Raw genomic sequence first — 14,569 nt, forward strand, 5'->3', positions numbered from 1 at the left:
ACCAATAATAATAATTTTATAAATATATCTAATAATAAAAATTTCAAATAATATAGTAAATAAAAATTTTCATGTAAATTTTTCAAACATAGATACAGTAATATTTTTTTTCTAATAGTAATAATTTTATCCCATAATACTAATAAAATTTAAAATATCCGTAATAATAAATACAGTAAAAATTTTCTAGTAGTAATTCAAAATTTTTTTTCTTAAACGATAATATTTAAAACTTCTTAATTATTTAGGTTTTCTTCTATCCGAATCCCAGACTTAAGGCCCAATTCTTTCTAGGCCCAATTTTTGGGGCGTTACAACTCTATCCCCCTAAAAAAAATTTTTGTCCTCGAAATTTCCAACTATCAACTAACTGTATTACTCAAGTCAAACCACTATGCTTCTGCTGCGCACTCTAGCTCTAATTGTAAATTAAGTAATTAATACACCATGAGAGAAGTACGTACCAGCATCTGCTTCCGGAGCGTCTCCATTCTCACGGTGACATGCTACATAGACCAAAGCTGGCTGTCTCGCCTCAGCATGTCCCATACCCCTATCTGGTGCTCCACGACCACGACCCATTCCATTGCTACGGCCTCTTGCTGGCTGCTAACCACCCCTCGGCGGCTGGATATTACCCGTACCAGTAGTTTGTCCATAATTTGGTCTCCGAGGACACTCTCTGAAACGATGCTCCATCTATCCGCATCGTAAACAGGCTTCAATCCATTTCCAGCATTCGCCATAATGGCTTTTCCCGCAATCAGCACAAGGTTGTAAACTAACAGCAGCAATAGGGGCTTCAGCTCGGACCGGCCCATCTGCCCTGGCACTTTTCCTGTGCCTTTGATCAGAATTGGAGGGCTTTAAATCTATTTTGGTTTTACTCCTTTTCTTTTCCCAGCTCTGGCGCTCAGCGCGCTTCACATCCTCAGCTATTTTAACTTTCTCTACTAATGCCGCAAAATCTCGCTCCCTCTGTGGAGCTATTAATACCTGTAGACTATCCCGGAGGCCATCCTCGAACCGAACACAACGTTTATACTCTGTTGCTACTATTCCACGGGCATATCGGCTAAGTCGCAAAAACTCTACCTCATACTCAGCAATAGACCGATCCCCTTGAGTTAAGTTTAAGAATTCCTTCCTCCGGGCATCTACATAGCTTGCCCCAACATACTTCCCTTGAAATGCGGATTTAAATAATTCCCAGGTAATCCGCTCGAGTTGGGTACCCTCTTTCACAGTCAACCACCACTGGTAAGCTTCCTCCCTAAGTAGTGATATCGCCCCTTTCAGCTTTTGTTTAGCCGTGCAATCCAGGTCATCCATTATTCTCTCCGTGGCTTCTAACCAGTACTCAGCCACATTTGGGGCTACTCTAGAAATGCCCTTAAAAACTTCTGCTCCATTTGATTGGAGACGTTCTGAAACTGACCCACGGCTTCCAGTGTTGGGACTAGTGACCCTCTCCAGAATACGAAGCATGGCTTGGGACAGTGCGTCATCCCTAGCCGTACGATCATATGGTCTTGTCCCACTATCTGTCGTAGGCGATGCCAGTGTCTCACTAGCGTCCACCACAGGTATAGTATCAGAGGCAAGGGACTCAGCTCGAGCCCCTCTACGACCTCTACCAGGGCCCCTAGTTCCCCGTCCACGAGTACCACGTGTGCTCATTGTATCTATCGAATTGTCTGTATTAAGAGTTTTATGCATAGATAGAGTTTTCAGAGTTCGCTTTTGCAAATCTCAACCTAGCTACAGTCTCAATCTTATAGTTTCAATATAGCTTTAACTACAATGTCATAGCAGAGTCTCAGTAATATAACAGATATAACAGATACTTAGTAAATTTAGAAAAGGTACTTACAGACTTGGTGCCGGGGATTCAGTGTGCCACTTCTTCAGAAATCAGCAATTCAAATTTATTCTTTGAGCATTCTGAAAACAAAATTTAAAAGAATTTTCTAACATTTCCATGAAATTGATTTTAGTGTTTTTCCATAGAACTAGATTTCAAAATTTTATAAAAACTTTTGGACCCGATCCACAGCCGAGTTGTTGCAACCTAGGCTCTGATACCACTAAATGTAACACCCCAAACTCAGCCCAGACGTTATGGCTGAATTCGACGTGCCACATTGAAATTTAAAATCCATGTTTCGTTTTTAGTGTTTTAAAAATTGGCTTTTGTTAAGCTAACAAAGTGAATGAAAGCTGGGCACCAGGTACGTATCCATAACAGAGGAGGTGAGCCATGAAGGCTGCTTAAGTACCAAGCTCTTCGATTGGATCCAATCCTAGACATGCTCACAACCATCGCCAAACTTGGTTATAACGAGTTGAAATTTATTTGAGTGGATATCTTTGATAAACCAATTAATCGTGATGTTGTGTTATTTGAAAATGAGTATCGTTTTGAAAACGCGCCCTAAGTCTAGCCCATTTGAATTATTATCAACCAGTTTAAAGTTACTAAAATAAAATAATCCCAGAAAAGGGAAGAAAATAAAGTTAAAATGGCCTTGTTACAACCCAAAAATAAATAATAAATAAGGTAAACTTAACAAAACCAATTACTTATTTCAAAAGCCCAAAAGCGATCACCGTGGCCATTCTGAATCCCTTCCAGCTCCAAGCCCCCATTTCAAGGCTCACCTGCAAGGTTAAGGAAGGGAGTGAGTTTGGAAACTCAGTGTGTAAAGTATCCCAACCAGAGCCCAAATCAGTTCAAGCTTTACTGGGCCTAAGCCCTATTCAGAATTTAGTGTTAACTGGGCCTTAGCCCATATCAATATTAATCTGGGCCATAGCCCATTACAGTATCAGAGTATATTGGGCCTAGCCCATATCAGTATCAATCTGGGCCGTAGCCCTATTACAAGTCGAGATATATTGGGCCTTGCCCATATTAACATAGTTGGGCCCACTTCAATACAGTTGGCCCATAACAAAACAGTCTCATATGATTAATGCATGATAACCCCATCAACCCTGAACTTGCCTCTGTCCATCCCTACCCTTCTTGTGGGGAATAAATCACCCATGCCATCCCTACACTTACAGTGTTAGCACCGGTTGCAGCACTAACTATAATCTGCAGCAAAGCTGCTTATATCAGAATATGTGGCACAGCCACCAGAACGGGTTCTTCCTCCATAACAAAACCCAACCCCTTGCAATAGATATACATGTCATGGCATATAACAAACAGAATCCGAATATCATGCATTTCAGTCAAAATTAACCCTAGGGGTATAACGGTCATTTTCCACCTAGGGGTAAAATGGTAATTTTCATAATTAGGGGCATTTTAGTAAAATTTACTATTCTAGAGTTTACATACATATTCTAATTTTTAACACATTAACAGAAGCACTTACCGAGCGTTTTTACCGAATTGGGCCCGTTGGCCCATTAACCCGTTTTCGGCCCATTAAGCCCAAATATACTGAAGTGCTAGAAATTGCGCACTCTGCAATTATACTGCTTGTGATTACCAAAATTAACAACCAAACCACCTCACAAGCGCTCGCACGCTCGCAAGCTCGCAAGTTCACAAATGCCGGCTTTTTGGCTTTTGCCGATCTAGTCTATGAGTGGGTGTCATTTACACACCTGTTTTATGACGATTCACTAACGAGATCTCCCCCACGATTAACCTTGTTGATCTTACTAGCCTCCAAATAGATCTTGATCGCCAGCCTTCGATGTACACATATAAAAAAAACTGAATGAAAAATACTTAATTTTAATCTTGGCAAAAACCGATAGTCTCCCTAAAGTATTTAGGGGTTTTCAGCTTATCCTTGAATTACTAAATAAAGAAAAAGTAAGATCTGAATGCTTACCACCAAAGACGTTCTTGTCAGAAGCGTTTCCAACACTTTTCAAATCTTAGATCCACTGTGAATCTATCTTAATCGCAAGTAGGAAATAGATCTAAAAATTAATTCCCGAATCACTAAAGTATGGATGTTTCGGATTTTAGTATAATGCAAAAGAGAAAATAGCAAAATAGAAAAGAGGAGATGACAGTACAGATTCAGCTTTGAAGGAAATTATAGAAGGAAGAGATGAGATAAAAGAAAAGAAAGAAAAGAAGAGTATAAGAAGATAGGTTCGGTTATTATCGATGAAGGAAAGATGAACAAAAAGGGAATAATTCATAAAAGACAAAATTAAAAGAGCAAATACGATACTTTAAACCTGGGCCCAATTTTTGGGGCGTTACAATAAATCTAAGGATTTGAAATCTAACTTTGGAACAAATTATAACACAAAACTAACAACAATTTTAAGCTCAAACTTATACATTTATTCAATTATATAATTAAAACAACAATCTTATATAAAAATAATAATATAATATTTAATAAATAATCATAAAAAATGAATACACTATATAATTACATATTAAATTAAATGAAATAAGCCAACACTTGGAAATGCAGAACATAGAGATATAAATATAAATCTCAAGGATTTCAAACCTCAAAAACAGGCTCTAATTGCTTCCTTAGAGTTCTTTTAACAATTTCACGTTGTTGTTTTGCTCCATGTGTCCGCATGACATATGATGGTAAAAACAAATAAGCACCTTGGTCATACCTGCCAAAGTATCACAAAGTTCATCAGTGATTGGATAGGAACTGAACAAGTGGGAATATAATCATATATATATATTGCTTTTTCAAGTTGACATATGAAGATATTTGCATAAGCAGGAAAATTTTGTACCAAGCTGTCAGTATATCTGAATGAGTAGAGGGAATAAAATATACAAAGATAGGACCTTGAGTACATACCCTATCCAGTTTTGTGGAGGCACTAACATTGACATATAAGGAATGACCATGTGCTTAGCCTGCTTGCACAAGCAATATTAGTTTATCCATATGCTTTCAAGTAGAGAAATTTATTCAAGGGGGTTACTGTTTATGAATGGAATGCTTGTTAAGTGCCACCTATTAAAGACTACTTACAGTTTTCTCAAGTCCTTTGCGAACTAGTGGATCACATTCAGTAATACCATATCTTCTACTTCCTTTGTTGGAAAAGGATAAACACAAAAAATAAAATTATACTTATATTTTCTATAACATAGTAATCTATTTGATTTATTTCAAAATTTGAAGACATTGATTCAAATCACATTTTGTTACCCACTTCTTTCAATCTCTTTTTTTAAAGGATTTAAATATAAAAATCATAGTTATAATGGAGTGATAAAAATATAATTTTTTAAAATACAGTAAAAGCATGGAATGGAAGAATAAATTTGGTGGAAGGGTTTGATAATCTAGAAGCTCAAGATAAATATTATTTCACTTAAACAATGCATGAACACAATGTCATTGATTTTCCAAGTTCCAAAAAAAACTGTCAAAATTCAACAATACTACAGCAAGAAAAAACAATAGAAAAAAAGACTACAGCAAGCATGCTAAAATTCAAGAGAACACTAACCTTAATAAGCTTCCCTAAACAGTAGTTTCAACACCAAGCTTCAATCCAAACGTTAAATCTAGCTTCACCCTTGTTCTTTCTCTAGCTTGAAGCATATACCTAACCTTCAAGCTTGAATATGAACAAACTTAATCAAGCTTAAGTGCAAAAATTTATAAGCAAGCTTAATAATCAAGCTAGAACTCAAGTAGTTTGATTACGTCTTCAGCTTAAAATTTGATGTTCGATCAAGTACAAGTCGAGGATCGTATCCATAATCAAGGGAAGTTCAAGAAGAAAGATAACTAAATACAAGTTATATTTATTTTGAATTAAAAAAATTGAAAATATTGAAATTACATACCTATTGTCACATTTTAAACATCTTCGTGACTTTACCAATAAGAAAAACTATCAAATTATAGGAAAATACTCTATTTCATACACTAAAACATGAAGTAAAACACAAGCACCCATCATGCAGTTAATGAGATTAGTTTCTTCACCTCCTCCCCCTTTTTTTTTCCTTTTTGTTTTAGTGGAAGTTTAAGATCAAATATTTACCTCTTTTTTAACTGAATTTGGTAATCTTAGGTTTAATTGCAACATCCCGATTTTTGTGCAGCTTGACCAGCTATGCCTGCAGGGTCAGGTTGATTGATCTTGATCGTCGAAGGCTGTAAACGATAGGAAATTTTTTTTCAAGTAATTGCAAAATAGGTACAATTTTATAATCATAAGAGCAATTTGAATACCTCAGCCTTTGTGTCGCTATCAGCGAGTCTTTGCTTTATGTCCTTTGCTCTTGAAAAGAAAACTTCCTCCACATTTAGATTTGTCTTTGCACTTTGCTTGACACGGTTTCTTTCAGAATACATAAACACGGTAAATCTTGAATTCAAAAAGCAATCAGAATCAGCAAGCATTGCCTACGGTTTCAAAAAATTTGACTCCGTACTCATCAGCGAGTGCTTGTCCCTTCGAGGTAGGCACTGCCTTAGAAAGGAGAAGAATGTAGAGTAAGACCATAAAATCAATGCATACATTCATAAAATGAAAGGAAATGAGCTTTATAATCAGTGGTTTTGAATAATAAAAAACTTTGTTTCGGATTCTCGGCAAAAAGCAAGCATACTAAATAAGTACAGAATCACAGACATTATCAATTGAAATCTTGTTGGGAGCTGCATACCCTTTTGCTTTCATCCATGTCTGCCTTAATCCCTACCAATATCTTGTTAACATTATCCGATGCATGCTGCTCAATGTTTCGAATCCAAAACACATAGCTTAAACAAAGAAGAAATCAAATTGTTCCCAAATCCACACCCACAGTATTTGATCTTTTAAAATAAATGAACGGCTTACCTGAAATTTTACACTCCGATGAAGCAAACAAGAAAAGCATCTGATTATACGAATTTGTTATGAGTAACCTACTAAACAGAAAATGATTCAAGTCAGATGTTGATTGAAACTTTTCAAAGTTAACAAATATACTTAGCAACTGTGGAAAATGTTTGTTACCTCGAAAATAAGACTTCACCGTGTCTGGTGATTCTTTTGGGGGAAATTTAAGGATTAGGAGAAATGTAGAGAATTGGGGAAATCTATTTTTGGTTGGGGGGAATGGCTAAGTTTTAGGCATGAGACAGGGATAACATTTCAGAAAGGAAAACGACGCCGTTTCGGTAAAAAAAATTGACCATTTGTGGTGCTTTCGAAAAGCACCGCTAAAGCCAATATATTACAATGTTTTTTTAAAAAACGCCACTAATCCCCTAAGTCTCCAATTAAAACGATGCCTTTTCGTTAAACTATTAAATTTTTTTCTAAAAGAACACCGCTAATCCCCTAAATCTCCAATTAAAACAATGCCTTTTTCGTTAAACTATTATGTTTTTTGCGTAATGCCCTAAATTAAAATGCCTTTTGCAGCATTTTTTCAAAAGCGCCACTAATCTCTTAGTTTTTATGTTTCATTTTTATTTGTTATATTGCATGATAACTTTGAAATTTTAAGTTTAAATTTCACTTAAATAAATTAAGTATAGAGGAATTAATTTGAATTGAATTATTTGTTGAATTAATTCTTTATATTAATGATTTAATTATTAATACTAATGATAAATGTTAATATGATGATAAGTTATAATTTAATCCTTACACTTATAAGAGGAACAATAGGTGGTAAAAGATCTTACATCAAGATATATATGAAGTAAAGTTTAAAAGATATTTCTCTTGCTGATATATGGTACATACTGATCATGTTTTTTTTTTCTTTATCCATATCAATTTGTTACTTTTTTTATTTTTTTATCAATGTTTTTTTAAATTCTAATATTTAAATATATCAAATGGTTTAGATTAAATATTTTTAGATTAAATCCTAGACCATTTAATATATATAAAGTTTATCTATTATCTCTTAAATAATTTAAACTGTAATCATAATTTTAATATATTAAAATTAATATTATCTCTTTTATAATTATATAAGAAATCGTTTAATATATAAATTAAAAAACACTAATTAATCTAAACCCTAAACCTCTAACCCCTATCCCCTAAATACTAAACTCTAAACTTTAAATCCTAAACCCTAAACCCTTAAGTCCTAAATCACAAAACATAAACCTTAGCCTCTAAACCATAAACCTCTAACTCTTAACCCTTAACCCTTAACCCCTAAACCTTAAACTCCAATTGTTAAACCATAAACCATAATCCCTACCCATAATTCATAAAGCTTAAAATAGTAACTCCTAAACCTTAAACCTTAAACCATATACCCTAAACCATAAACCCTAAACTATAATGATAATTAATTCAATATTTTACATTTAATACTATCTCTTTTACGATTGTATAAGAAAATATTTAATATATAAATTAAAAAACAATTAGTCATATACCAAAAAACTTTAAAATTATTTTAAATAATAGTAATTTAATTTTTTCATTTTAAAAATATATTTTCCTATGTTTTTACTTTCAAAATTTTTCTACGTCTAAATATTCTTTTTGAAGAATTTAAATATTCAATTAAAAAAAATTATACTTTTTTTGCGGCTCTTTTTGAAAAACGCCGCTAAAGCCACTAAAAGCTTGTATAAAACGGCAACATTGTGCATAATCTTTTGCGGTGCTTTAAAAAAGTGCCGCGAATGGTGGACCTATAGTAGCGTTTTTAAGAAAGTGCCGCTAATGCTCGATCTTTAGTGGCGTTTTTCAGTAAGCGTTGCTAATACTCGATCTATAGCGGTGCTTTTTTAAAAGCGTCGCTAATGCCACTAAAGCTCAGTATAGAATGACGGCGTTGCGCATAATTTTTTGCGGTGTTTTTTAAAAAGCGCCGTTAAAGGTGTTCCTATAGCGGTGTTTTTTTAAAAAGCGACGCTAATGCTCGATCTGTAGCGGCGTTTTTGAAAAAGCACCGCTAATGCTTGCTCTTTAGCGGCATTTTTTATTCAAACGCCGGTAAAAACGCCGCTAAAAACTTGTTTTGCTGTAGTGGCAATAGCTTGAAACCAAAATAACCATGGGTTATTCTTAATATTCTTAACCTTAACCCATTTTCTAGAAACATGCAGAACCTTTAAAATAGTTCTGATGTTCATAAACTTTACCCTATGTAAACAGAAGGGTTAAGAATCTTACCCACTTGTCGGTTTCCCTACTTTTCTAGCTTGATCCTCACGAAGTCTGCTCCATGCAGAACCTTCCATGGCTACTCCTTCTTCAAGCTATCGAAAACTATGAAGAGCAAGAGAAACTAAACCCTTCCCGCGCTTCTTTCAACCTTATGAGAACCGTACATTCTCAATAATTATGTCTCCCACTAAGGAAACAACGGGTTCCATCCTAACCGAACCAAAATTGGATCTCAACCATGTCCAATTCGATTTCTAACTTTCCCATTTCTTCCAATATATGCCACCAGCTTGCGATTTCTTTTCATATAGTCCCTTAATCATTCTTAATTTCGGGTTATTAGAAATCCGAATGTTACAAAACTATTATTATGTATGTTTGATTTATTATTCTGCACTGGTTATATTGTGATGGAACTAACACTAAGCTTCATAGATCACTCCCCCTTTTATTTCCATATCTACAGATAACCCACTAGGTTAGAACGTGGACAGGACATACGAAGGGCTCAAAATCATTTTATATAAAAGTTATTATTAGGCTTATCTTTTTTATAATTCCTGTTATTTCGAAACTATATTATTTTACTTATTTTGTGGCATAGGATTTATGTTTAGAGTATATTTAGCATGCGTTTTTTTTTAATTTCAATTTAGAATATTGATCATGGAATTGGATTTGGTTATGTGTTAAATAATTCTGATTTAACTTAATAAAAAAAATTGAATATCACTTTTCTGTTGCTAAATTATAATTAAAATTGTGAGTAAAAAAAAAAGGGAATTAGCTAAGTTTTCAAAGGTTATCATCGTTTAAAAAGATTATGTTAAACTTATTCGGTTTTTATTAATTCATGAGTTTTTTTTTTTGAAAATAGGATAAGTTTTCTTCTAGGATAAACAAATGTTTTAAAATGATATTTTATAAATTTTGTTAGCTTACCGGGCCCTTTTGGTGGCCAATGTACTCTTATAAATTTGGGCCTAACGTCTAAGCCGGGTTGGGGGAGTTACATTGGCGGTATCAAAGCATAGGTTTTCTAAAACTCAAACTATGGAAAATTGAATGAGTCTGCATGCATGATCTAACACAATTTGTTGTGGCAAATTAAGGTCTTTCAAACACTTAATGAGCTTGTTTTATACCATCTTTAGATGTTTTTATTTCTTTTTTAGTTTTTATCGCTTTGCTTTTAATTTATGCAAAATAAATTTTTTTATGCAATTTTGAGTTATGGTATAACCTAACAGGCCACTATGGGCCTAGAGATTATCTAACAACTCTATTTAGTGTGCAGGACACTATTTTTGGGCTTAGAAGGTGAATGACGACTGCAGCATCAGGACACCGGGAACTGGTGTCGCAACACTAAACTTCAAAGCCAAAGTACCCAGATTTTGAAGGTATTATCGCGACACTGGTCCTTTAGTGTCATCACCTCGAGTGACGAATAAGAAAAATTAATTAAAGGTATTTTAGTCCATAAAATGTACTTTAATCAAGTTTTTGGGCTATTTAGTGACCCCAATTAAGTCTGAGCATAAAATCTATAAATAAGCATGTTAAATCTCATTTGAGCAAGTGAGTCATTTTAGTATTTTAGGTTTTTAGTTTAGTTTTATTTTCTTTTCAATTTAATCCTTTTTATATTTTTTTTACTATTTTTACTTGTATTCAATTTTGATCCAAAGGTTTAATATATTAGTTTTTCAGTATTTTGTTGTTGATTCAAATTGCAATCGAGGTGAGCTTCATAATTGTTAAGAAGTTTTCACTTCTGAGCTTCAATCGATATCGAAAATGGATTTCTTTCTATACTCCTTAGTTTTATTTGATTTGATATCTTGAATGTTAAATATGAGTTACGAAATTATTGTATTTCGATCCATGAGTAGCTAATTTCCTTAGAGAGTTTAACGAACAAATGTCTTAATAATTAACGAATGAACCTGGCTTGAAATCCTAGTTAGTTGGTTTAAATTATATGCGATTAAAGCCTAGGAAGTGACACCCCTAAGAAGTAATTTAAAATAAATGAGATCGAGAGATAAATTTACCGAGTACCTTATAATTTATCCTAGTTTCCTTTCTTCTTACTACAACCAATCAAAATACCACAGTGGAAGGGGGAACAAATAATGATGGATTTTGTTAGTGGGTTACCCTTAACACCCACTAAGAAAGATTGAATTTGGGTGATAGTAGATCGATTAATTAAGTCAGCTCATTTCTTACTTGTCCACACAAACTATTCTTTGTAAAAGTTGGCTAAATATATATTTCAGAAATTGTAAGACTTCATGCAATATTGGTATCAATCAGGTACTCATTTAGATTTTAGTACTGCCTTCCACCTTCAAATTGATAAACAATCTGGACGAGTCATTCAAATATTGGAAGATATGCTAAAAGGTTGTATCATCAAATTCTGAGGTAGTTGGGAGGAAAATTTCCCTCTAGCAAAATTTTCCTATAACAATAGCTTCCAATCAAGCATACAAATAGCACCCTATGAAGCCCTTTATTGTCGCAAGTGTTAAACACAACTGTGTTGGACTAAAGTGGGTGAAAGGAAAATTTTGGGTCCAAAAGTGGCATAAGAGTCCAAGGAAAAAATTAAGTTGATCTAGGATAGACTAAAAGCGGCTTCAGATATACATAAGTCATATGCAGACTTAAAAAGAAAAGACATTGAATACAGTGTCAAAGATCAAGTCTTCCTGAAAGTGTCCCCATGGCGGAAGGTATTGAGGTTTGGATGAAAGGATAAGTTAATTCTTAGGTTCATCGGACCTTATAGAATTCTTAAAAGAGTCAGTCTAGTAGTGTCTCAACTAGAATTACCTTTAGAACTGGACTGTATTCATGATGTAATTTACGTCTCCATGTTGAGATGATACCTATTCTACCCTTCCTATATCATTCTATTTAAGGAAACCGAGGTGAGACTAGATTTTTCCTTTGACGAGGAATTCATACAAATTCTAGATCATGAAGTAAAGGTTCTAAGAAGGAAATTAATCCCTATTTTAAAAGTACTACAGTAGAACCATGGCATAGAGGAGGCTATATGGGAATTCGAAGAGACATTTCATCAACATTATCCTCATATGTTCGAACCAGATAAATTTTGAGGATGAAATTTCTTAAAAGAGGGGAGAGTTGTCACGCCCCAAAAATATAGGGGGTCCATAGAAATAATTAACCAAGAAATGAATTAAGCTTGATCGTTAAGTGGTTAGTGCACTCTTTAGAGGTCTTAGGTTCTAGTCGCTCCTCTCCTATTTCTTTTCCTTTAGTTTTCAACAAACTAGGATGAAAATTACACTAATACAAATATTGTTAGGAGTAAAAATTGAACAAGAATGGGCAATAGTGTAACAACCTAATTTTGGGCCTAGTTGGAACAGTGGCTTCAGAACCACTATTCTGAGGCCGAAGAAATTATTTTTAATATTGTTTTATGTGTCATAGCGTGATTAGATAAGTGCATGAAAAATTTGGTGAGTTGATTTTAGCGTTTGTGAGCTTAATTGTGAAAAATGACTAAATAGCATAAAGTACAAAAGTTCTATTTTATTAGCTAAAGGTGTAAATTGACTATGAATCATATTGTGGAGGTCTTTAAAGGACAATTAGACCCTTTGAGAGAGGTGGCTAACCATGGGAGACAAAGAAATAGAAAAGTCAACATTTGGTAGAAATTAGGTGATAAAATTGAATAAAATAAAACAAATAGGAAAAGTGGTCATTTTCTCATCTCTCTCCTTCTTTCTCCATCGATTTTTCTTCAAGAAAACAGCCATGGAAGATCAAAATTTTTAGTAGCCTTATACTCTTGCAAATTAAGAAAACTGAGATTCGAGCTTAAATCAGAAAGCATAAGGTTATGGACTAAAATGGAATAACTGGCCGAAACTTTCATTCGAGGTGAGTTCATGTGATAATAATAATGCAATGTTATAATTGAATATTAAATGTTTTATTATTATTATTATTATATAAATTGTATGATTGATTATATGGATATTCTTGATGAAGATTCAACAAGTAAGTACATAAGCAAATAATGTGATGTTGTAGCATATTTTAATGCTTTGATAATGTGTACATTTAAATGTTTTATTACTATCATGAAAGTATGACATGTATGATGGAAGAATAAATGAAATTATGAGCAAGTGCAACGATATTGAGTTAGACAAGAAACCCCATTTGAACCTCAGGAATAGTATAGGATACACGGGATATGTCATGAGGAACTATATGGTCTGAACTCATGAGTTATGTCTGAGTTAATGAGATAAGTGATATATGTAATATGGGTCCGAGTGTTGACTATGTGATCAGGCCCGTGAGCAACTCGCTAAACGAACATATCATGTTAATGCTTTGGGCTCCGGATGCTGACTTTGTGTACAGACCCGTGAGTAGCTCAAGTGTGAGCATTACATAATATGTGGTAGCTTTAGCTACATACGTTACGCGCTATGAGTTGGTTCTATCTACGTATATGACACTATGTGCAAGTTTTCGTGTATCCATTAGTATTCATAGTATTCAACTGGTAATTCGAGGAAGGATTTGGTGATGGTCCTAATGAGGTATGTCATTGGTGAGAACGAACTTGAATTATGTTACGAATAAGTACAGATATGTACAAAAAACTCAATTGAATATGAGATCCACGAATGGTAAGTCCATGAGTATTGTGAAATGATGTTGTGTTAATTTGGTGGACTATGATATATGTTTATAAATGCATAGATTTCTAATTTAAAAGAAATGAAGGTGTGATGAACTTAGTCATCATCATTTTTGTACTAAAACTGTTTTGGACAGTAGTTGTAGTCCAACTTTAAAAGTTCACCAAAAATTGTGGAAATTGAATTTGAGGTTGAATAAAATATGAAATTAATGTTTATTGAGTATATTTTCACATAGAATAAAGGTGTAAGAAAATGAATATCAGATTATGAGATATTTAAACTACTATGAGACAGAGTTAGAATGATTTCGAAATCCCCTATTATGAGTTGAGAAAATCATTAAAAATTTTAAAAAAATAGTTGTGGGTTATACTTTATATTTTTAAAATCCTTAATGAGTTTATTTTCAACAGAGATAGACTGAAACATCATCTAAGTCCCATATTATGAGATTATTAATTTTTAGTGAAGAGGGGTCAGAACTATCAAACAGCGAAAAATGGGTAGATTTAAAGAATAAACTGTATTTATTGGCTAGAATAAAAATTCTTAAACTTTTATGGTAAGAAGATATGTGAGTCTAGTTTCAGGTAAAATTAGCAGATCTTAATTTGGAGTTCTGTAGCTCCAGATATAAATAATTTAGTAACTATGACTTGAGAAAATGACATGACCAGAAAATAAGTAAAAGTGTAATTATAGTCGTATTACCTAGAGAAGCATGTTGGCATATTGCTTATTATTTTTATATG

The 14,569-nt window shown here is 33.7% G+C and overlaps 1 protein-coding gene and 2 long non-coding RNA genes across 4 annotated transcripts; 1 reads left to right on the forward strand and 2 right to left on the reverse strand.

Annotated features, from left to right (window-relative positions):
• Nucleotides 1-699: 699 nt before the first annotated feature.
• On the reverse strand, nt 700-1,680 carry LOC107960465 (uncharacterized). Its single transcript, XM_016896809.2, has one exon. It carries the CDS (start codon nt 1,678-1,680, stop codon nt 700-702), a length of 981 nt encoding a protein of 326 aa, XP_016752298.2.
• Nucleotides 1,681-4,492: 2,812 nt separating this feature from the next.
• On the reverse strand, nt 4,493-6,876 carry LOC121229136 (uncharacterized). Of its 2 annotated transcripts, none has more exons than XR_005926715.1 (7): nt 6,820-6,876; nt 6,644-6,709; nt 6,207-6,443; nt 6,016-6,128; nt 5,473-5,583; nt 4,812-4,870; nt 4,493-4,614 (listed from the first exon to the last, which is right to left on the reverse strand). It is a non-coding gene; the product is annotated as an uncharacterized lncRNA (long non-coding RNA). The 2 variants fall into 2 exon arrangements; XR_005926714.1 differs by having other exon boundaries at nt 6,207-6,447.
• LOC107961138 (uncharacterized) lies at nt 4,552-14,343 on the forward strand. The gene is made up of 3 exons (XR_001701190.2): nt 4,552-4,640; nt 4,931-4,933; nt 14,333-14,343. It is a non-coding gene; the product is annotated as an uncharacterized lncRNA (long non-coding RNA).
• Nucleotides 14,344-14,569: the final 226 nt, after the last annotated feature.

Source organism: Gossypium hirsutum, chromosome A05, assembly GCF_007990345.1.
Source record: "Gossypium hirsutum isolate 1008001.06 chromosome A05, Gossypium_hirsutum_v2.1, whole genome shotgun sequence".
NCBI lineage: Eukaryota > Viridiplantae > Streptophyta > Magnoliopsida > Malvales > Malvaceae > Gossypium > Gossypium hirsutum.

What these genes read in the sequence shown, in the direction of transcription:
- LOC107960465 (XM_016896809.2), bottom strand. Translation starts at nt 1,680, where the DNA reads ATGAGCACACGTGGTACTCGTGGACGGGGAACTAGGGGCCCTGGTAGA.